The sequence below is a fragment of the Rhinolophus hipposideros genome, assembly GCF_964194185.1.
Source record: "Rhinolophus hipposideros genome assembly, chromosome: 19".
Taxonomy (NCBI): domain Eukaryota; kingdom Metazoa; phylum Chordata; class Mammalia; order Chiroptera; family Rhinolophidae; genus Rhinolophus; species Rhinolophus hipposideros.
The window spans coordinates 24,565,933-24,589,496 of record NC_138065.1 but is presented as its reverse complement, the minus strand read 5'-3'; the positions used below and the strand labels follow the sequence as shown (position 1 = coordinate 24,589,496).

The 23,564-nt window shown below is 40.7% G+C and overlaps 2 protein-coding genes across 3 annotated transcripts in view; one reads left to right on the top strand and one right to left on the bottom strand.

Moving 5' to 3' along the window:
- Positions 1-17,933, top strand: part of GPLD1 (glycosylphosphatidylinositol specific phospholipase D1) — a 51,193-nt gene extending 33,260 nt beyond the window's left edge. Inside the window, exons 15-26 of one of the 2 annotated variants that reach the window (XM_081026620.1) lie at positions 1,499-1,685; positions 3,991-4,101; positions 5,395-5,469; positions 5,565-5,721; positions 6,395-6,536; positions 7,338-7,443; positions 7,531-7,624; positions 13,688-13,864; positions 14,278-14,438; positions 15,568-15,594; positions 15,719-15,769; positions 17,799-17,933. In XM_081026620.1, the coding sequence (XP_080882746.1) occupies positions 1,499-1,685; positions 3,991-4,101; positions 5,395-5,469; positions 5,565-5,721; positions 6,395-6,536; positions 7,338-7,443; positions 7,531-7,624; positions 13,688-13,864; positions 14,278-14,438; positions 15,568-15,594; positions 15,719-15,769; positions 17,799-17,885 (1,375 nt within the window). In that variant the 3' untranslated portion in view covers positions 17,886-17,933. Of the gene's footprint in view, positions 1-1,498; positions 1,686-3,990; positions 4,102-5,394; positions 5,470-5,564; positions 5,722-6,394; positions 6,537-7,337; positions 7,444-7,530; positions 7,625-7,982; positions 8,164-13,687; positions 13,865-14,277; positions 14,439-15,567; positions 15,595-15,718; positions 15,770-17,798 lie in introns of those variants that run through there. The other variant, XM_081026621.1, reaches the window with a different exon arrangement.
- Positions 17,377-23,564, bottom strand: part of MRS2 (magnesium transporter MRS2) — a 52,585-nt gene continuing 46,397 nt past the window's right edge. The window contains exons 10-11 of the mRNA XM_081026642.1: positions 23,370-23,483; positions 17,377-22,523 (exon numbers count right to left, since the gene is read on the bottom strand). Coding sequence (XP_080882768.1) covers positions 22,413-22,523; positions 23,370-23,483 — 225 coding nt within the window. The 3' untranslated portion in view covers positions 17,377-22,412. The remainder of the gene's footprint in view (positions 22,524-23,369; positions 23,484-23,564) is intronic.

Below are 23,564 nucleotides of genomic sequence, written 5' to 3'. Positions count from 1 at the left end.
CATCAGTGTTAATTTCATTCTGTTATTCGACAAATGTATTAAATGGCACCTGTTAACACCTTATTTTCCAATCAATTCATCATCAACAAAAACATTAACTTAGTGGTTAAGTTATTCTAAAGGTAAAAACATCCTCCTTAAAAATGGGTCAAAATGTGTTTAAATACTAGGAGTTTTCACTTCACTAAATAATCACAACAATGAAGTATTAACGTATAGAATATTTGTCAAGCTTCAGTGTTCTTGGGGCTATATTGTTACAGATTTTGGGGCAATTGAAAAACACGAGACTGATAAAAGCAGATAGTGATATGTTCACTGGAATATTGTAGCTTCATATGGCTAAAGCCTAGTACACCACAGTGATTTTATAAAGAGAATGTAAGGGAGTCCTCTGATTTAAAAATCAATCAATACTGAGCCCAAGGATACAAAAGTATTTTCTGGAGGTTTTGGTGAAACCTCTTTCTTAACTAAACTCCTCACATCCAAATGACATTGCATATCCCTTGGAACACTTTACTGACAGCCCTTCCTCATCAGATCATTCATGTTGGCTCCAGTACAGAAAGTGGGAGATGAATCTGTCTTTCTGGCCATTCACTGTGGTCAGTGACTCTTCTTGGCTTTCTTCTTGATCCAAAAGAAGACCCCCTGCTGTGCTGGAAGCCATGTTGGGGGAGAGGGGGTGATGCAGGCAGGCAGCCAAGCAGAAGTCCTTCCTGAGGCATCACTGACCAGCGTTCTGCCTCAGGAATGAAGGAAACAGCATCATCATCGTGTGTGTGTGTGTGTGTGTGTGTGTGTGTGTGTGTGTCCGTCTTTCACCAGCCATCAAACCCTTTAGAAACTGCTCTTCCTCTGTTCTGCCATTTGTTCTTTATGTAGCAAATAAGAGCTAGAATAAATGACTTTTGGTCTTTTCAGGCCACCAGAGGCATTTGAACCTTTGACTTAGTTTGTCTATCTCTGTATCTGGTAGGTCATGGAATCTCATTTACCAACATCTACTACATATGTAGGACATTGAATTTTTTCCCAGTACAAGGCACTCTCTGTAGCTGTGGTAGAAATAAAAAGGTATACTTACCATAACACAGCTTATCTTTGATCAGGTAACAGACTGAAATGAGCAGAATTGATCAGAAAGCAGCCTGTACCACAGGCTGGAGGGGTTTAGAGGAGCCCAGCATTGTGCTTTTCTGCTCTGGGTTTTGCATACAGAATGTGATGTTCTGTGAGGATGCTTTTCATTTGCTCAGGTTATATGGTCCAGAGATTCCCAGAGGCATTTTGTGCAGTATTGTTTTTAATTAGAGAGCAAGATTGTGAATCACACACACAATATAACTTCAGAAGTGAATATTCACAGGGGTCATGCAGGATGCAATATCAGTGAGAGGAAGTGAAAGTGCTGGATTCTAGAAAGAAGCAGGTAGATAGTCTTACCCATAGCTCTCAGCAGACACTGCCATGTGTTCTCTCTTCGTCCCTACAGGGCAATGACCTCAGCTGACCTCAACCAGGATGGGCACGGCGACCTGGTGGTGGGTGCCCCAGGCTATAGCCGCCCAGGCCACATCCACGTGGGACGTGTGTACCTTCTTTACGGCAACAACATGGGCCTGCCCCCCATTGACCTAGACCTAGACAAAGAGGCCCATGGGGTCCTGGAGGGCTTTCAGGTGAGGTGCTCATCTTGTATTTTAGTGTCAATAAGCCATTGCTTGTATTTTGGGGCAAATCTCCAGATGATTAACCAATAACAAGAACAAGGAGAGTAACAGCCAGTTGTCTACATTGCGTAGCACTTTTCATTAAAAGGATGTTCCCTTCCTTTATCTCACTCTATCATTAACTTTAGTCTTATACCCTCCAAAAACACATTATTTAGAACTGCTTTAAGTAGCCAATCAGGATGTGATTTCTTGATAACACACAAAACCCACTTTTGTTTGTTTATATGTTTTATTTTATAAGAATTTTAGAGTGACAGAAAAGTTGAAATGACAGTACAGAGTTCCCATATGCCCTTTACACACTTTCCCTATCTTACATAATTATGATAACATTTGTCAAAATTAAGAGACCAACCTTGGTCATTACTATTAACTGAACTCCAGACTTTGTGCAGATTCATTGCTTTAAGTGATTATTCACAACCAGAAAAATCACACAATGACTATGCAAATGTCGTATTAGGGGCCCGGAAGCGTTTCTCTGGGCCATCATTGGCAATATCTTTACAGAGCCGTAGGAAGGGCAGACAGAGCCCCACTGTGAGTCATAGGTGAGTGTGGGCGTCGGTGGCACTGTGTGCTCCGAATATCAAGCACCAGGGGAAGGAACCCTGGATTTGGGTCAGACTGTGGTTCTCGTCCCATGCAGGCCACTAAACCTTTCTTGGTGACGTTAATTCTGTGGAAACAGAATAAAATGGCGTGCCTGAACGTACTTTAAAAAATGTGAAGTACAGTGGTTTATGATCAGCTTAGGCTCTGATAGAAGGAGTCCTGAATCAGAGAGGTGTGAATAAGTTGACTGGCCAGTGCGTAAGGTTACACAGTCCTAGAGGGACAGCATTCTCTGGAACCATGTGACGCCACATGAGAAAGTTCCAAAATAAATTTAAACACTCTTGTTGCTGCTTCTTCACAAAGCCATTCCCCTATTAGACTGTTGTATGAAGTATAATCCTTTGGGCTCCTGTAGATAGGGAATAAGAGGCAGCTGCTTCCTATGGGTGATAAACTCTCCCCGAGACACTTGGAATGAAGAAGGTGGCTCCGTGCCCTCTTCCCCCAGTGACCCTTGATAACTTGGAAAATGGCCAGATTAAGGTGTGGGCTGGGGATGTCCTGCACTGTAGCCTCAGTCTGCAATTAGCCTTTCTGTGTCCTTGTCTGTAAAGTGGAGGGTTAGGATATCTCAAGCGTTTATCTGCTTTACAATTCTGTGTTTCTTTAGGAATGAGTGGTTAACCCACAGGAGGACTTGAGGGTGTACTGGTGGTGATGAAATGAAACCGTCCTCAGTTGGGAGGATCCCTGCTTTGGTGGTCCCTGCCTTGCCCCAACATGCTTTGTGTCCCAGAGCAAGCCTTACTTGTTTGTCGAGTTACTGCCTTGCAGAAAGGAGCTGTATTTCTAGATGCCATTGCACATGGGTGTAGAGAGATTAGCTAATATGTAATGCACTTGGTTTCTGGGGCATGTGTGTGTCACGTGGCAAACATCGCCTTGTGTAAGACAATTCACTGTTACGTAAATTGTGAAAGATTAGCACAACCTATGAATTACTTTTCGGTCTCAGCTAAATCTAGACTGTAGATCTAGAAAACCTACCTTGGAAGAAAATTGTCCCCAAATGGACTGAGTTTTCCACCTGTAAACTGTAAAAGTGGAGGTAATAAAAGTACTGCTTTAGTAAATACAAAGTGCTTAGAACAGTGTCTGCAGCAGTGACTGTCACTCAGTAGGACTTCAGGAATGATGGAAATGTTCTATAGCTGTGTTGCTGAGCATGGGAGCCACTGTGCACATTGGCTTTGGGGCATTTGAAATGTGGCTAGTGCAGCTGAGGAGCTGAATTTTTAATTTGTCTAATGTTAATTACTTTAAGTTTAAATGTAATGGCCACGTTTAGATAGTGGCCACTGCATTGGACAGTCCTGTTTGCTGTTGTCATGGATTACTTTGGATACTTTCCAGGAGGAGTTTGGTCTTAATGTGGGGCCTAGTGCACAACAGACCATTTTCTAAAATCCTACTTTCTGGCACCCCTTCTTCCCCTTAAGGCAGATGGACAGGCCAAAAATCTTGCTAGGCCAGAACTACCCAGCTGATATGTCTTGGATGTGTCATAGGTTGCTGCAATTTTGTTCCTCAGCCCTCAAGTGAGAGTGGTCCCAGGGCTCTCCACTCCCAGGGAGTCAGCAGTACTCTCTGAAGCTGTGGCTTAGTTCAGGGCAAGTAACTTGTGCCTCTTCAGCCCTCAGGCCGCTTTGGTTCAGCCTTGGCCGTGTTGGACTTTAACAAGGATGGCGTGCCCGACCTTGCTGTGGGAGCCCCCTCAGTGGGCTCAGATCAGCTCACATACAAAGTAAGACTGCTGCTGGGTGCCGGGGTGGAACAGGGTGGGAAGGATGGTGGGATGAGGTGGGAGGGGAGGAGCCAAGGCGAGGCAGTGCTGGACAGAGCTTCTGGAGAAAGCAGCCAGCCAGATGTGCCCGGCCAACTGTTGGGTGGTAGGTGAACTTGGCCCTCCCATCTGGGTCCTTGATGTGACCTCGATTACCTGGCAGCACCTGTTCCTGCCTCCCTGGCCTCAGATTGGCCTCCTGATTTCCTAAGTGCAGCAAGTACTCTTCCCCAAGCTCTCTTCCCATGATGCTGAATGGTAGTGAAGGTGACAGAAATTCCAGCCAATCCATAGCTTCCTTCATCTCAGCGAGGTGACTTCCCTGGATCTTCCCTGTCAGGCAGACCCCAACCTCTTCCCTGTTTCCCTACTGACAGCAGAGGGCCTGGGTCCCAGCCCACAACCTTTCTTCCCACGTGTGCTCATACCACAGCCAGGCAGGGGCACCCGGCATATGACTGACTGGAGGTCAAAGGCCCCACACTCACCTCTGACCCTCCCTCTTCACACTCCATTTCTCAACATGTGAACCGTTTGTCATCTCCTGACCCTTCAGGAGTGACATGTCACTTCTTGCAGGGGGTATGTAATCCCTAGGTTAGGACACTTCATTGTCCTTACATAGCTTCCTGTACCTATACCTGTCATAGCCCCTTCCAGGTTGTAGTGTCATAACTTGCTAGCTTTTCAGGAGGACTGACATTGGTCTTATTTATCATTGCCTACCAAGGATTTGGCTCGTGATGGAAAATAAATGCTTGCAGGAGTAGGGGTGAAGACAGGCAAGTTAAAGATAGGAATGGTCCATAACACATACTAACAGCATAGAATGTGTCCCAAGGCCAATGAGTGGTACCTACATGGTATGTTCACGTCCAGTGGCGTGATGGCCTGAGCTAGACACCAAGCTGGGCCTTGAAGACAGGGGAGGTGAAGTCACCTGCAAATACACTGAGCAGTTATGCAGGGCAGACTCTGAGCAAGACAGTGGGCAGGCAGGTAAAATCAACGGCTTCTGCTTTGGGGCTGTTAATAGTCTGATGGAAGTGACACACACACACACACAAAAAAAACATAAAACCAAACCATTTCAGCCCAGCAATGCACAGGGCAGGTTTGGGCCAGTCATCCAGCTCCTGCCCATGGGGAGCTCTGATGGTCTTATTTCATTGTCAGTCCTCTTGGCCTTGTTATTATTAAGGGTCTTGGGTCGCACCTGACCTTGTGACCACCCCGAGTTTGTCCTCCGCCTAGGGTGCAGTGTACGTCTACTTTGGTTCCAAGCAAGGAAGAATGTCTCCTTCCCCCAACATCACCATCTCTTGCCAGGTATGTTGACCACCCGCTGTGAGCAGACACTAGAATGCTACATCCTAAATATTGTCAGGAAGGAGTAAAATGGGTTCTCCTGGTTTCCTCCTCAGGACATGTACTGTAACCTGGGCTGGACGCTCTTGGCTGCAGATGTGAATGGAGACAGCAAGCCTGATTTGGTGATTGGCTCCCCTTTCGCTCCGGGTGGAGGGAAACAGAAGGGGATTGTGGCTGCATTTTATTCTGGTCCTGGCAGAAGCAACAAAGGTAATACTTGCTGAGGGGATAGGTGGGGACCTTCGCTGCTCTAGTATGTTGGGAACTTCTCTTGCATATGGGTTTATGTCCTTTTCCTCATTCCATATCCTTTCACCTACATTTTCTGAGTCTCTTACAGATATTCTGGCAAATGATATGGATAGATTCACTGAATATACAAAAACGGACCCAACTTCTAGGTCCAGATTCAAAGGGGATCAGTTTAAGAGCAGAAATACCAAAGGCATCCCAGTGATGCTCTGAAGTGTCCAAGAGGGGCTCTTTTTAAATAGCATCCTCTAGTCCACGTTAGTTAGCATCTTCTTTTTTTACCTTTATGTTTTCCAGGACCCATCAGCTCCAAGTCAAGTAGTTGTTTCAATCTAGTTTTGAGGGTACAGCTTATAGTGGCCCATGTGGGGATCGAACTGGCAACTTTGTTAAGAGCACTGCACTCTAATCAACTGAGCTAACTGGCCGCCCCTAGATATGCATTTCTTACGTGACATACGAGATCCATCTCTAATAATGTTGGGGTCCTGGGAACAGTGAAGGTGAAGAGAATTCTGGCAAAAACTAAGCAGAATGAACCCGTTTCTCATTAACATACAAAAGGGATTACTCTTTCTACTCCACCAATGCTCCCACTTAAAGTAAAAAACGGACTGGTTGTCTTGTGTAGAAAAACTGAACGTGGAGGCGGCCAACTGGATGGTGAGAGGCGAGGTGGACTTCGCCTGGCTAGGGTACTCCCTTCATGGTGTCAGCGTCAACAACAGGACCCTGCTTTTGGTGGGGAGCCCAACCTGGAAGAATATCAGTAGGTGAGTGCTGATATTGGGGCCCAGAGACCACTGAGTACCAGGGGCAGGTGCCTGCTGCTGTGGGAGCCCCTGAAGTGTGGCGTTCAAAGAAAAGGGCTAAGAAAATCTTACCCTTTAAAGAAAAGCTAAGGCTCTGAGGTGAGGTTTCAAATTCTTAGTAATTTAAAAATAGACAGGTGTATTAGTTTGCCAGGGCTGCCATGACAAAGGGCCACAGACTGAGGGTTTAAGCAACAGGAATTTATTTTCGCATAGTTGTGGTGGCCGGAAGTCTGAGATCAAGTTGTCAGCAGGGTTGATTTCTTCCAAGGCCTCTCTCCTTGTTTTGCACACAGCTGCATTCTCAGTATGTCCTCACATGGCCTTTTCTGTGCCCATCTGTGGTGTCTTTCCCTCCTCTTATAAGGACACCAGTCAGATTGGATTAGGGCCCACCCTAATGACCTCGTTTTAACTTAATTGCCTTTTTAAAGACCCTGTCTCCTAATACAGTCACATTCTGAGGTACTGGGCTTAGGACTTCAATATATGAATTGCGGGGGGAAACAGTTCAGCCTCTAACAGTGGGCATCCCTAAATTTGCTGTCAGTGGGGGACAGAATGGCAGGGCTTGTATCTGGAGAGCCTTGAGATTAGGGTCCACTCTGAAAGCCCTCCCCTTACTCCTATGCCTAAGGCCACAGAGACTGAGATCATGCAGGGAGGGGACATGAGTGGGGACAAGTATATTGTTTTTCCTCGAATCTTGAGGATCTGGCCAGCTCCTGACCTTGTACACTAACCCAGTGTGCTTCATTCCAGTCTGGGCTATTTGTTCCACTCGCGTGATGAGAAACAGAGCCTGGGACGGGTGTATGGCTATTTCCCGCCAAACGGCCAAAGCTCGTTTACCATTTCTGGAGACAAGGTATGGCAACCCTTCCCTCCCCAAGACAGTGAACACCACAGAGAACATTTTCTTAACTGTACTTCATTGATTTATTGTATTTCACAGGCAATGGGGAAACTGGGTACCTCCCTGTCAAGTGGCCATGTAATGGTGAATGGCAGCCAGACACAAGTGCTGCTGGTTGGGGCCCCAACTCACGGTAGGTCATGAGCCATGAAACTGCTTTTTAGTCATGTGGCTCATTGATCACGTTGTATTGGGGGAAAAGTTATGAGATCTGGAGCCAGACAGACCTGAGTTTGCATATTTTCTTTACTCATTAACAGCCAACTCTGTAACCTTGGGGTACTTAACATCTCTGAATGTTAATATCATCATCTGCATAATACAGATGGTAACATCCACCTCAACTCACACATGAAAGTGACTGTGTGTTTTTAAAGCTTCTCTCCCAGTTTGGAGCTAGAGAGGAGCTCAGCAAATTTTATAAATCAGTTCACCAGAAACAGGTCCACACTGAGAGATGTTAACACACCTTTGTTCTGTTTACTTTATAGGAAAGAAACTTAAAAAAAAAAAAAATCTACTCCCTCCAAGATTACAAAAGTGAATCATGCTTACTGTAGAAACTTGAAATACAAATATATAGAAGAAAAATCACCCCTTATCCAGATATCTAAAAAACTGAAGCTCATACTATATGTAATTCTCTTACAATTTTTTTACTTATATCTTGAATGTGTTTTCATGTTATTCTTCTTCTAAAACACGATTCTTGACATCTGTATCACATTTTTTTTCCATATGCACATACCAACAGTTACTAACATCATCCTGTTGCTGGAAATATAGGTTTCCAGTTTTTCACTGTTGTGAATAAGGTATTATTGAACTTGCATGTATATAAATCTTTGCCTGCCTTTCTGATTAGTTTTTTTGATAGATTTCTGGAGGTGGAACATCTGGACTAGACCATCTAATCTTTTTTTATAGGCTCTTATATCATCAAATTATTTTCAGAAAGATTTTGGGGGGTTGTAATTAGTTTTTTTTTTAACATTATATAATTTCTGTTTCAAGAATATGTTTGCATTCAGTTTTGCAATCTTATCTGTACCATGAGAATTCACTGAATGTTCATGACAAGACATTACAATGATTAGGGAGAATCTGTTATATTGATTATCTATTACTCCACATTTTTAAAAATTGAAGTCTAATTGACAATACAACATTCGTTTCAAGAATACAACATAATATTTGATATTTATATATACTGCAAAATGATTATCAGTTAACATCATCACCATACATAATTACAAAGTATTTTTTCTTGTGATGAGAACTTTTAAGATTTACTCTCTTAGCAACTCTTAAATATGCAATACTGGATTATTAACTATAGTCACCATGCTGTATATTACATCTCATGACTTATAACTGAAAGTTTGTACATTTTGACCCCCTTCACCCATTTCATCCACCTCCCTCCTCCGCCTCCCTCCCCCACCTATGGCAACCACCAATCTGTTCTCCGTATCTATCAGTTTGGGATTTTTTTTTGGTTTATTTTAGATTCCACATGTGAGATCATACGATATTTGTCTTTGTCTGATGTGTTTCACTTAGCATAGGCACTCAAGGTCCATCCATGTTGTTGCAAATGGCAAGTTTCCATTCTTTTGTATGGCTGAATACTATTCCATTGTGTGTATCATGTTCATTCATTCATTCATTGATGGACAGACACTACAGTTGTTTTATTTTCATGTCTTGGCTATTGTAAATAATGCTGCAATGAACACAGGGATGTATGTATCTTTTCAAGTTAGTGTTTTTGTTTTCTTCAGATAAATATCCAGAAATGGAATTGCTGGGTCATAAGATAGTTCTGTTTTTAATTTTTTGAGGAATCTCCATACTGTTTTCCATAGTGGCTGCACCAATTTATATTCCTGCCAACAGTGCACGAAGATTCCCTTTTCTCCACATCCTCTCCCAACACTTGTTTGTTGATTTATTGATGATAGCCCTTCTGACAGGTGTGAGGTGATATCTCATTGTGGTTTTGATTTGCATTTCCCTGATTAGTGACGTTGAGCATCTCTTCATGTCTATTGGCCATCGTGTCTTTGGAAAAATGTCTATTCAGGTCCTCTGCCCATTTTTAAATTTTTCTTTTTTGCTATTGAGTTGTAAATTCTTTATATATTTTGGATTATAACCTATCAGATATATGATTTGCAATTATCTTCTCCCATTAGTAGGCTGCCTTTTAATTTTATTGATGGTTTCCTTTGCTGTGCAGCAGCTTTGTAGTTTGATATAGTCCCACTTATTTTTGCTTTAGTTGCCTTTTTTTTAGTGTCAGATCCAAAAAATCATCAAACCAATGTCAAGGAACTTGCTGTCTGTTTTCTAGGAGTTTTATGATGTCAGGTCTTATATTCAAGTCTTTAATCCATTTTGAGTTAATTTTGCTGTATGGTGAAAGACTGGTCCACTTTCATTCTTTTGCATGTGGCTGCCCTATTTCCCAGCACCATTTATTAAAGAGACTGTATATTCTTGGCTCCTTTGTCACAAATTAATTGACCCTATATGTGTGGGTTTATTTCTGGGGTCTCTATTCTGTTCCATTGACCTATGTGTCTGATTTATGCCAATACCACACTGTTCTGATTCCTATAGCTCAGACAGATTTTGTTTCATACAACATGGGCAAGATTTGTATAGTGAGCAGAAATGGACTGGGCAATACAGTGGTTACATTTTTTATTGCATGATTCAGGACACAACATTATAACAACAAAACTTGCTGATTTAGCTTTGGACTAGTTTTTTTTTTTCTCCTTTATAGAGTCTAGCTAGTGATTTCTAAACTCCTACAACACACATTGATTTTATTTTTCTCACCACTCTTTTTACTAGAGTGTTATGAATTAGAGCTTCCCAAAATTATATATAACATATGTATAAATTAACCTTGAGATAATTGTAAATTCATGTGTTGTAAGAAATAAGAGAGATCCATATTACATTTTATCTAGTTTTCCTCAAAGAGCTCTTGCAAACCACGTCACAGGTTATCGACATGGATACAACCCACAAATCCTGTTGAGATTTTCACTTGTATTTCATCCACATAATTTGTGGGGCACAGTACAAAATAAACATGTGAAGCCCTTTGTTTAAAAGTTACTCAGAATTTCAGGTTGGTGATAGGAGAGCATTAAGCAACCCAGGGCTTGCGCACCGGCCTTGTGAGACTGCATATACTCCTTTTGGGCACTGGACAACTTCCTAAACCTGGAAACAGATTAGATACTTCTACCCTCATTTCTAATCCACACTGATGTTCTTGTGGTACCTATACTTTGTCCTAACTCCTGAAATTCCAGTTTTGCGAAGATAGGACATCTTGAAAGGCATGTCAGGATCTAGTGTTGAAACTGTGAGCTGCCTCCTGCAGGTAGTTCATGTGGCATCAGGGAGATGTCAGCATGTGACCTTTAAAATTCAAAATTATCTGCAGTGTCCCTGTGAGTTCACTGAAGTGCTGTGATGGATGTGCAGTGGGAATCACAGCTCTGTTGTAGAGGTTAACCTTCAATTTGAAGAACTGGATCTACTTTCAGGGCAACCCAAGGGTGGTAATCTGGGCTTTGCATATGTCAGTCAGGCATGCCCCTCTGTCCTATCTCTGGCTCAGCAGAATCTGGTTCAGATTGTGGCCACTAAACACAACGAACAGTTTAAATATTTACTGGGGATTTTAGAGTGCTGGTTAATAACTATAATGTACTCTTAGTATGAAAAAGGTAATGCTCAGTGATGGCAAGAGTAAAAATACTCATTCACTTGGATGCTATATTCAGAACTGTGGGGAAGGGTATTTATCAGTTATTAGTAGCAAAACGTGCATTTGGAGTGAGAAGTAGACTCGTGAATCAGATTATCAAATATATGCCTCCTAAAAACTGGACTGGAGAATGTGGTCTAAATGGGCAGGCTTCCACTTCTAACCAACCTTCAGGCTTTCTAATCCTTGTCCCCAGAGTGACTTTGGGAAACTTTCTCTGAGGAGAGTTTGGGTCTGCGTGGCAGATGGACAGGTGTCAAGGCCCAGCAGCAGCAGAAATGTGGACTCACGCCTCCATGTAGAAGGCAGACCTAGCCGTGGCCCGTGTATGCTCCCACATGAGACAGAACCAGCACCAATGTGCTCATCTTGCAGGCATGCAGAGCCAGAGGGAGAAGATACACATCTCCTCCCTGTGGCAGGATGCAGCAGGGAGTAAACAGAGCTCCATGTGTTACTGTTATTTTGTCACTCAAGGAGTTTAGGTTCCCTAAAGGAAACGTAAGAAGGGAATAAAGGTTTTCTTTCAACTTTTCTTGATACTTTGGGCTTTTACCCTGAATATTAATGATTGTACTTTATTAAAACATTGTTCCTGTGGAGGTTATTGTATTAGGTCAGGTTGTTTACCCTTATGTTAAAGAGCCTCAGATTGCTGAGCTTTTTAAAGTACCCTTTCTTGTCTCCTGTTTTTCTCTGTAGCTTTCATTTCTAACTGCTATTGCTGGCTCTGCTTTGAGCTCAGTTACTTCTAGTTGACAATCGGCTATAAAAGGCATAAGGTTGTCCATGAACGAAGTACTGGTTTTACCAATGGTACTAAGATACTGATGCGAGAGCATCACAATGCCTGGCACACAGTAAACCTCGCAGAGGACCAACCCAACCCATAGATGCTGCTGATTTTTGGAGAAGGTACTCATTTCTGAAATCAAGGCTATGTTCCATATGATTAAATGTATAGACAAAAATATAGCTTTGTTTTGAAATTGTTCGAATTCATTCATTCAGAAAACACTTAGGTAGTCTTTGTACTGCACCAAGAGATGCACTGTTTTGTGCTAATTGGCTGGGTTCCATCACTTAACAGAAGTGACAGTATGATGCAGGGACACAAGTGAATACAAAGCAGTGCTGCCTAGCAATGAACTACGCAGGCAGTAGGCAGTGTGGCACGGGAGCAAGTTTGACCGGCAACTACTCTGGACTCGGGAGGTAAGGAAAGGCTTCCCAGAGAAAGGAACAGCAGCCAAATTCTGCAGGAATTGGCCAGCAGAGGGATAAGAACAGGAAGGGAGGGGTGTAAGGGAAGGGTGTCCATTTCAGAAAGGTAGCACATGTTCAGAGGCCCAGATTTAAGAAATATAATGGGCTGTGGTTTAAATTTCTGACGGGTGACATATGGGTAAAGGGGAAGTGGCCCCAAACAACACTGGAGCCATAAGTAGGAGTCAGATTCTGTAAGGTCTTGTGGTTCTATGTAAGTAAGGCTTTGCCAAGAATTTGGACTTTACACAAAGGGTTGCATGAGGTTGGACAAGTAAGTTTGCAAACTCATCCTAGAAAAAGTGTTACATACCTCTCTGCTGAATATCACTAAGGTCACCTTTGAAGTACTCCCCTTTGGAAGCTATGCACCGAGACCAGTGCCTAGCCCACCCTTCAAAGCAATTGTGGAACTCTTTTTCTGGAATGGCCATCAGAGCTGTCCTCATATTACCCTTGATGTCCTGAATGTCATCACAATGTCCTCCTTCAATATTTCCTTTATCTTTGGGTAAGGAAAGAAGTCACTGGGGGCCCAATCAGGTGAGTATGGAGGGTGTTCCAATACAGTTATTTGTTTACTGGCTAAAAACTCCCTCACAAACAGTGCCGTGTGAGCTGGTGCATTATCGTGATGCAGGAGCCATGAATTGTTGGTGAAAAGTTCAGGTCGTCTAGCTTTTTCACACAGCCTTTTCAGCACTTCCAAATAGTAAACTTGGTTAACTGTCAAGTTGGTACAAATTCATAATGAATAATCCCTCTGGTATCAAAAAAAGTTAGCAACATCATTGCAACAAGTTCCTGAACTTAACTGTCATCCTCATAAATCAGAAGAGTGACACAGTTTGTGATACAAAAAAAGATGGTTGTGTGAAGGAAGTCCTGGAGGGGTAAGACTGGATTCGAACACCTGTTTGATGGGATTTCACTAAGCTGATCCAGGGTTTGGGTCTGTGCCCAAGCTAGCTGTACCATCCTAACAACCAGAGTTGACCGGCATTAAAACTATCTGTTCTGTAATGACTCTGAGTGATGTCACTTGTGGTATAGAAACATGAAGAATTTTACTCAGTGTTCTATATCCTATCATTCTTGTGATGGCAGCAGGAACTATACTGTGGTTTATTTCAGATGACGTGTCTAAAATGGGATTCCTGACCATGACCTTGCACCAAGGTGGAGCCACTCGGATGTATGAACTGACACTCGACTCGCAGCCTTCTCTGCTCAGCACCTTCAGTGGAGACCGCCGCTTCTCTCGATTTGGAGGTGTTCTACACTTGAGTGACCTGGATGAGGATGGCTTTGGTAGGAAAGGAACAGTGCCTCTGGCCAAAAAGAACTGAGTCCCTTTCCCTAGACTGTCCTCTAATTGGGTCATCTAAGCTCTGCCCTCATAACAGACAGCATAGTGGCTCAAGGGCCTTTAGATAGATTTCGTGGCAGATAAGACCAGAGCCGGTGTACAAGAATGAGTTGTACTTCTTGAAGGTGGTAATGTGAGAGTCACATCAACTGACCAACGATAATGTGAAGGTGGTAATGTGAGAGTCACATTACTGACCAACGATGAAATAGGAAACAAAAGCCTTTGACTGTAAGGATGAAATCACACACTAATATTATTTGTGGGAGGTTGGGTTAGGATCTGGCAGTGGAATAATGCAAAAGATGATAATGAGGAGTTAGACACTTCCTTCTGCTGGTTTCATTGTTCACAGATGAAATCATCATGGCAGCTCCCCTGAGGATAGCAGATATAACTTCTGGGCTGATTGGGGGAGAAGATGGCCGTGTTTATATATATAATGGCAAACACACCACCTTTGGCGACATGACAAGCAAGTGTAAATCGTGGATGTCTCCATGTCCAGAAGAAAAGGTAGTGTTCTCGTACAAAATTGGGAAAGGACAGGTATTTGCTGATACCTTGTTAAATCATGTCCTATTAAATCATGTCCACTGTAGAATTCCTACAACTTTTACTGCAACTCCAGAGTCCTGGGGTCATGACACAGTCCCTTGGCTATGTTTTACAGGCACAAGCTGCCGGCATTCCTGCACCTCTGCAGCATTTGCCCCTATAGCTAACATCCAGTTAGACCTGGTGTCACATTAGTCCTTGGTCACACTTGCCACTGCTTTGCTAGGAGCCCACAGCAGAAGAAAACAGGCTATGGCAGTTTCATTAACTCCCACTATTTCCTGTTTCACTGCTTTGTTTCCTGGGCCTAAAACACTTGGCCATTATTTTCAAATTAAAAAATTGTTTTTTAACTTGCAAAATTAATGAAAGTTATTGTAAAAATTTTAGAAAATACAAAAAATTACAAAGAAAATTAAAAATCATCTATTTAGAATTCCACTCTGCAGAGATAATGCCTATTAACCTTTTGATGTGTATGTCCTTCTAGAACTTTTTATAAGAACTTAAAATATATCTAATCCACATCAAGGCTATTAAGTAACTATTATGCCCATTTACAGATTAAAAAAAAAAAAAGATCAAAAAGAAAGTTGTTCCAGGTCACATTGCTAGGAAATGGCAGAGCAGGGACTTGAACTAAGAGCTGATGCTAACACACTCTTAACCATTACACTATGTGGGTATATATTTATAACAACTGTGACCATATTGTATGATTTCATATACAATTTTACAACTTGATTTTGTTTTACCTACCAAAATAACAAGAACATTTTTCTATGCTGTCCTACATTCTTACATATTTACTGGCTGCCTAGTACTTTATCTGTAGATAAGCCATAGTTTAACAATTATTTAAATGACTATCAGTCGCTTAGTCCACTCCCAGTTTTCACTGTTACAAACATTTTTATACATGCTTTTCCGAGCTCAATTCTTGTAAGGGGAATTTCAAAAGGTATGCCATTTTAAAGGATTCTTGAAAAATGTACAAATATGAGTGTAAGGGTGCAATGAAAATTGGTTAAAAACCCCCACACGAACAGTAATAACACTGTCTCCCTTTCTCACCATTTTCTTTCAGGCCCAATACGTACTGATTTCTCCTGAAGTAAGTACCTCCTGAAGGAATGAAGAAAAGGAAAGCAACAAAAAATGCCCTTTCCTCTTATTTTAAACATAAAATATTATGGTATGTCTTCAAAGGCCATTAATAGACAGAAACTGTTTTACAGGCAAACTCAAGGTTTGGGAGCTCTATGATCACCGTGAGGTCAAAGGACAAGGTGAGTCCCAAGAATGTACTTCTAATATTTGTTCTAAGGCTGGATTTGGGGATGATATATCATTTTGTTCACACTTCAGGTTTTCTTTTTATTTGAAAAATAGAGAAACACAAAAAACTACATTCACACATACTCCCATCACTTTTTTGAAAAAAAGTTCCCCAATTTCACCCTCTGCAGCAGGGCTGGCAAATCACAGCTGTGGGCCGACTCTAGTTGGCTGCCTTTTTTGTACATGTTGCCCATGAACTAAAAATGATTACTACATGTTTAAGTGGTCAGAAAAAAACAGACAGGAGACTACTGAAAGTTCATGCCACATGAACTTTCTATGAAGTTGGAATGTGAGTGTCTGAAATTTGACTGGGACATAGCCATGCATGCTCACGTCTTCATGGCTACTACTGCACTACAGCAGGTAAGGAGCTGCTCCAGACACTGTTGTCCCACAGAGTGCAAAACATTTGTCATCTCGGCCCTTCACAGAAAGTTTGCTTACCCTTGCCATATCGGATAACCATTGCTAATATTTTGGTGTGTTTTCTTCTGGGCTGAGTTTTTGTATGATTTTACATAAACATCTAAACACACATCCACACTTCTTGTCACCGTTTCACTTTCATATACTCCATGCTGCCTCTTCCCAGACAGGTACATGTAGAGCTATCTGATTCTTTGTAATGCTGCATGGTATTTGATTGTCTGGACACGATCTTTTATTTCCTCAGTTCACATTCTCATAGACATTTACTTACTTATTTCCAATTAGGTGAAATTCTTAGAAGACTGCTAAATCAAAGGGAATGCACATTTTGAATTTTGATACAGAAGATAAAAGGGTTTTTTATCTTAAGATATACCTCTAAACCACTGATTTCATTTATTTATTTGAATGGATATGATATTGTACAGAACTGTGCGAGGCTGTAAGATATAAACAGAGACACGAAGTCTCTGCCCTTGAGGAAAAATAAGATTTATACACATGGGAAGTTAAATAAAATGCAGGTCAGTATAGGAGTAAATGCTAAAGAGCAGTGTGAACGATAAGTATCAACTATAGGATGAAGGGCTAGGGAAGCCGGAAGAAATCTTAAGAGCACATAGGCAGGTCTGTACGCTGTGGTAGGTACTATCACTCAGGTAATGAGAACTGCGTGGAAATTGCCCACTAGTGACCCTAGCTTTAATCCATTTATAAGCAAGCCAGATAACAAAAGTTTAGGTTTAACCAACAACAAAAAGACATGGATTGTTGTTTGTGGGAGGATTCTCAAAAGGTCTGGTCATAGGAATGCTTTATATCATAAGCTTGGCTTGCATTTAAAATTTTATTCATTTTCTAAAAATTAGACATTATTAGGAACCTATGTATTTTCTAAAAAGTATATTCATATAACCATTATTTATACTAACATAGGAGTGTGGTATCTAAAAGTAATTTATATTTGATTCCTTTTGTACAACACTGCAAATTCACCTTCCTGATGGTCAATATTAAAATTCCTTTACTTTCCCAACACATACCTGGGATTGGAGACACCGAAGCATTCTGAGTATAAAGATAAATCAGATTAATATATTTAAACAACAGACACAGACAATATGAGGATAATCACAGTAGCCTTTTACTGAAACGAGTAAATTTTACTTTTCTATGAAATGTGAGCATTAAGAAATGAAACTGATAGTAAACTAGCATTAGGAGGGCTCGGTACTGACTTAAGCAGTGCTGCCACTGGGTTTCTGAAACCTCTTGCGGGGACACCTTTAGTCAGCTCCAGAGCTCTGACAGGACAGGGAGTACTGCAGGTGTGTTATGAGCAGTGTCACCTTGGCACCAGAGAGGCAGACAAACCAACCTGAGACTCGGTCCCTTTCCCAGGCACTTACAGATTTGGTGTAAATGTTCAACACATGGGGTCTAGCCAACAGGTCTTATTCATCTCTCTATCTCCAGGCTCCTGGACTAAAGCAGGAACTCAGTAGATGTTATGATGAGTTAATGAATTCTGTCTGTCTTCTACAGAACCACGTTGTCATTGCTGCTGGGAGGAGTTCTTTGGGATCCCGACTCTCTGGGGCGCTTCACATCTACAGCCTTGGCTCAGATTAAAGATTTTGCTCCCTTTTTCTAATCTGCCCTGTCCTCTCTTGTGCTGAGTCATCTCCAGGGTGAGAATTCTGAAGGACAGAGTGGCACATCCGTGGAGCCTTGGTAGAGCCTCCTAGACAGAGGTGAGGCTCTTGGGAGTAAAGACATACACTAACAGTCGACTATCTGGAAATACGATACAGGAAATTACGACTACATCAGAAGTATGTGAAATCGCAGGCACTCTGGTTATTCATGTCCCCTTCCAAGGTTTACTTCCTTTGCACTAAACCTTCTTTCCTATGCTTAAACTTGCTGCTAAACTTGCTGCTAAACTTGCTTCCTATGCTTAAACTTGCTGCTAAAACCAGCCTCTTTCCTCTTCCACAGGAATACCTATATCTTTCTGATGACTGGAAAGGCCTCTCTGTGGTTCTCTTAGGAAAACCTCTGTACACTATTCCTCATAAATATGCCCTTTTAAAAGTGTTGACCCATTCCAATCAGAGTGAAACAAAGTAAGTAATACACAGGGGAAAAAAACTGGAAGAACAGTACAGTGAGAAAAGTACGGGGGAGAGGGATAACCTCACAACTCTAAAGTCCCTTGTAAAAGATTTGGTCCTTTCTTATTGAAGATTATTGCATTTTCAGTGTTTCATATAGTGAAGGGCAAATATAAAAACTAAAACTTACCTATCACTTGCTTTTGTAGAGAAGGCTGCTCTAACAAGTGATGAATCTAGTGACTCTCCACTAGTTTTAAGTTATCCCAAGAGGGCCTTCGTGACATTAGAATGCCACAAGTTGTGCTGCCAGCACTAGAGTAAAAAGGAGAAACCTGCCCTGAGCCAGAGGCTACTTACAGTAAGGGTCAAGTGAGGGACCAAGGAGAGTAAAGCAACTTTGGCTTCCTGTGCTCGTCCTGGTGGAGTGGGTCTCACCTGCCAGTCCTGCAGTGTGGCACATTTAAGGGAAAAGAGTGTACCATGGGGTCTCAGCTTCACTAAACATTTGCAGGCATTATTATCTGTAAACTAACTAGTTGATTCTGTATTAATCAGGGAAGAATCTTTTTTTCTGACACTAGTGAAATGTATAAAACGAGAAAGCAAATGACAAGAGCCCTTTTCTTCCAGCTTCTCTAAGGGCAGATTAGAGACTGGTCAAGGGAAACAGGAATCCAGCTGAAGAGTAAAATTAAATTAGAGATCAAGGATAAGCTAGAGTGAAAATTGTGAGCACTAGGTGAGTTATCTGTAGGAAAACAAAGTAAACAGGAACATACCTAGATAGCAACCTCTGGACCATTCCTGGAACTGTCTCATCTTTCTTAAGGAGGTATGCTAGCTGCATGGCTTTCTATGGCACAGCAAAAAGCACACAAGCCCCATTTGTTTAGTTTGGGCAACAATTACCAACAGCTCAACATATCTGAAGAATTATTTTTAATTAAAAGGAAGTTTACTTTTAAGGGACCATAAATTACTCAGCTGTTTTCATTTATGAGTTGAGAAGTCTGAGTGTAGAACAAACTGAAGATGCTGCATTTTAGTAAAGGTCTGTTTCTCTCAGTACTGGATCTTTTTCATCAGAAGGATGCATTCTTTTATACTGCCATTACTATATAAAATGGCCATGTTACCATATTTAGCTAAATGAGAGGGCCTATATTTAAACATGATCATTATTTACCTGAGGATTAATTGTTCTCCATGATTGAACATACCAGCCAGCAAGCAGCAGGTGGGGAAGGCTAAAATTTATAAAGCTGGAAGCAAGTTTTTCATATAATACAGTTAACCATATTAACCTTATATTCAAAAATAATGTAAGTTGTACTCCTACTGTTAAACATTAACCTACGAGTATGTGACAAATATGTAAAAACCTGGCATACAGAAAAAAACTAACACATGACAGTCTAATGTATTATCCCAATAGATTAATTTTCACTCCACTAAGTATTCTCTAGTTCTAAGCACTGATTCTGAAATGCTTAACAAAAATGGAAATCCCTTGTAGAGTTTTACTCTAACACAAATCAGAATTTATACAATTTAACTCAAAATTACCTTTATTTCAAGATATCAGAACACATTCATATTTGCAATTTTTGTCTATTATCTATGTGACAATTTTCTTCAAAGCTAAAAGATCAGAATTGTTTGATGCCTCTATATGACAGACCTAACAGACTAAATATGATGTGAAATGAGTTTGGGAATAAACTTAGGTCTCTTGAGTTCCCTGTTCCATGCACCATCTATCTATTAGATCACCTCCAAAGATATTACTGAAGTAAAGTAAATCCCAAGTTTAATATTACAATTCCAAAAACCAAAGCTGTGTACAGCTCTTGGAATAACTCACCAAAATAAATAGCTTTTTAGTGATATTGTTTAGTGGTTATCAGTCTGTTTATCAAGAATAAACCAAGAGTTAATAGCATCCTAAAATGACATCTGTTCTGCCACATTTTCTTAGACGCCTTCCAAAGACAAAGACAGTCTGTTAAGAGCCCTTGCACTTGTACATGGTAAGCAGTGGGTATGACTGCTTGCTTACTTATATAACCGAGTGCTTGGTATTCTATCACCTTACGTTCCAAGAATAGTTTTTGTGCTCAGTTTATTTTAATTCAAAATTTAAAACTGCTGAACTTTGTATTTTTTTTGGCACAGGCTGTCATATTATTTAAGAGAACCTTAATATAAGAAGCATCCTGCTATCACCAAAACAGAGCTAGCTAAAATTTAAAATCATACTTGATTTAACCACCTTTGAGAATTTTATAAACTATCAGTAAATCCCCTTTATCAGACTTCTGAGGTAGTTACATTTAATTTCCCTTTTATTGATGAAACATGACTCATCAAAAAAACAAAAAAAAAGTATTTCACCCAAGCACACAAACTAACACAAGAAGGAAAAAAAGACCAAAAGTCTATCCTATGCCCAATCTTAGTCAAATCAAATTTTGCTCTCTGGGTTCCAATTCTTTGTCACATTTAAGTAATATTTATTACCTGATAAGACCAAAAATAGCAACAGAGTGCTCTGAGGTGTGCCAAGGAAGAGTGCCTTATGAAATCTACGTATTATCAAACAGATGTACAATGCCAGAGTGCTGCATAGTCACATGCCAACAACTACACCATAAAGCGTGCTCCTGACCATGGTTGAGTTGCCACATGGGCCACTTAGTGCTCTAAGAAAAGCCCAGTCTGTGCTGTGCCATCTTCCCTCTAATGGCTTCTCATAACCACACATGAAAGTGGGGAAAACTTCACTTGTAACTTCATCTGTTTTCCTTCAAATCAGCTAGAATAGCATTTTTATTCCTATCACCAAACCACTTGGTAAATGGACCCCTGAACTTCCTCATATGACATCATATTATGGTATCAGGTACCCCACCACATCATCAGGGTATGTGTATTTATGCTTTTATCACGACTACATTTGTAGTGCAAGGGCTGCTCTGGGCCCTCTGGAATCTTCCATGCATGCTACTTTTAGAGGCAAGTATGACTGTAATGTCTTATTGTATAACTGCCTTTTACCTCCAGAAACTTATTAAAAAAGATAGTTCAGATGTAAAGGAGGATAGCAGCTTTTAGTCTTGCACATATCAGCTATTTGGTTGTGAAACCAAGGGATCACAGAACTAGAATTTATGACCCTCCTCTTTTAGGAAGCCTATCTGCCAGCCTCTGAGGAGCGGGCATATAGAGTATAACTGAGCTACACACATTTTCCTTTCTGGGGGTTGGAGTGACACCATTATTTAATCTAAAAATCCGGGAATGACCAAAGAAGCTATAAAACAGTAACAGAATGGAACTACTTTCTTTCGACTCTACTTCCAAAAGCTTTGATTATAGCCAAGCAAAGAAAAAATAGTTTCAGGGGTCAATAAAGTGAAGTCTTGATTAACTGGAATCCATCTAAAGCTGATGTTAAATTATCGTTTCCTTCTTTTTATCCAGCTTCTATAAAAAGGGGGCAAATATAAGAAAATCAGGCCATGTCAAAAAATGATTTAAAGCACAAACTTCCAGAGTTTGTTTTAAGGCTAATATATATTTTGCTAGCTTTTCAGTCACCTAAGAGTAAGGAAATTCTCAAGAACATGATTCTCTGTCCTAGAAACTATGGCTACCTGATCCCATAACTGGGTTTGTCAAGCTTCCAGGCTTCGTTCGACATGAAATTGCACTTTTCTTCAATTTGTATAAGATAACATCTTTACAATAATCTATTCTTGTGTTAATAACTCCATGCTCATATGTCTATAAAAGCAGCTGTTTAACTTAGTAGGAAATAGAAGTTTGGCTTTTTACAAAGCAAGCACTTTAGTTCTTAGAATTCTGAAACTGCAATTAAGTTCTAGTGTTATACTGCCATGTTTTTATCATCAGACAATATAATTTAAGTATCAGTGATTTTTTTTTTCAAGTCTCTGACTCTATAAAAGAAAATAATGAACAGCATCAGAAGTTTCCTGTGATACCATAAAAAAATTCAGTTTTCACCAAGTTGTTACTAACGGTTTGTTAGGACACCCCTGCTTGATCCAAGTCCATTCAGTCTGAAGTTGTGTTTCATTTCTATTCTTCTATCTGCCTGAAGGGTCTTTTTAGGTAAAGAGGCCATCTAAATAAAGCAGGAAGAGAAAACAATTTTAGTTTGTGTCCTTCTTAAAAGAAAAGCCACTAGTAAAATGACATATTATGTAACTACTAACTGAGGGAAAGACAGCAAAGCCACATGTCAGAATTTTAAGTATTTATTCCAGTGGTGTAAACTACAAGTAGTAAGAAGGTAAATTATATCTTTTTTTTATGCAACAATATCGTTTATTATATATGGATTTTTCAAATGATTTCCTCAATCTGTCCATACACAGGGAAAAATAACTATCTTTTCTTAATGAGAACACTATAAATGTCTTTTACATTTTAATTTTGGTTATGATAAAAATTGCACCAGAATTACTAACATCTGTCTAGATGTATAATCCTTGTCACAGTGTTCCACACAAAATAATTATTTCTAACTTATTTAGTATGCCAGGCACTGGGCTGACAAGTGTTTTATAGATCTTACTTAACTCTCCCATTACCACCACCATGTTTCCCCCAAAACAAGACCTAGCCAGACAAAATGCATCTTTTGGACCAAACATTAACATAAGACCAGTCTTATATTATGCTAGATACGATCTGGTCTTATATTATAGTAAAATAAGTCTGGGTCTTATATTAATTTTTGCTCCAAAAGACACATTAGAGCTGATTGTCTGGTTAGGTCTTACTTTCAGGGAAACACAGTAAGCAGGTAGTAGTGACTTAACTGACAGATAGGAAAACTGATGGAGGCTTAGAAAAATTAACTTATGCAGGGTCACAAAGCCTGCAATGACGTAAGCTCAGAGTGTATGACTTTAGAGCCCATGGTTGTGACCACTCTACCTACTGCTGTGACCCAGACCCTTCATACCATAGGAGGCAAAGGAGCTTCTAGCTGTCGTCCAAGGAAAGACAGCAAACGCCTCCATATTAGGCCACTTCCCATAAACATAATTCCTGTAATCAGCCAAAACACTCTATGGTCCTAAAAGAGAACACAGTTAATTTTAATCACAAAAGGCTAGGTTCTTACCAATAAAATTTCCTGAACTATTATTGCCACAGA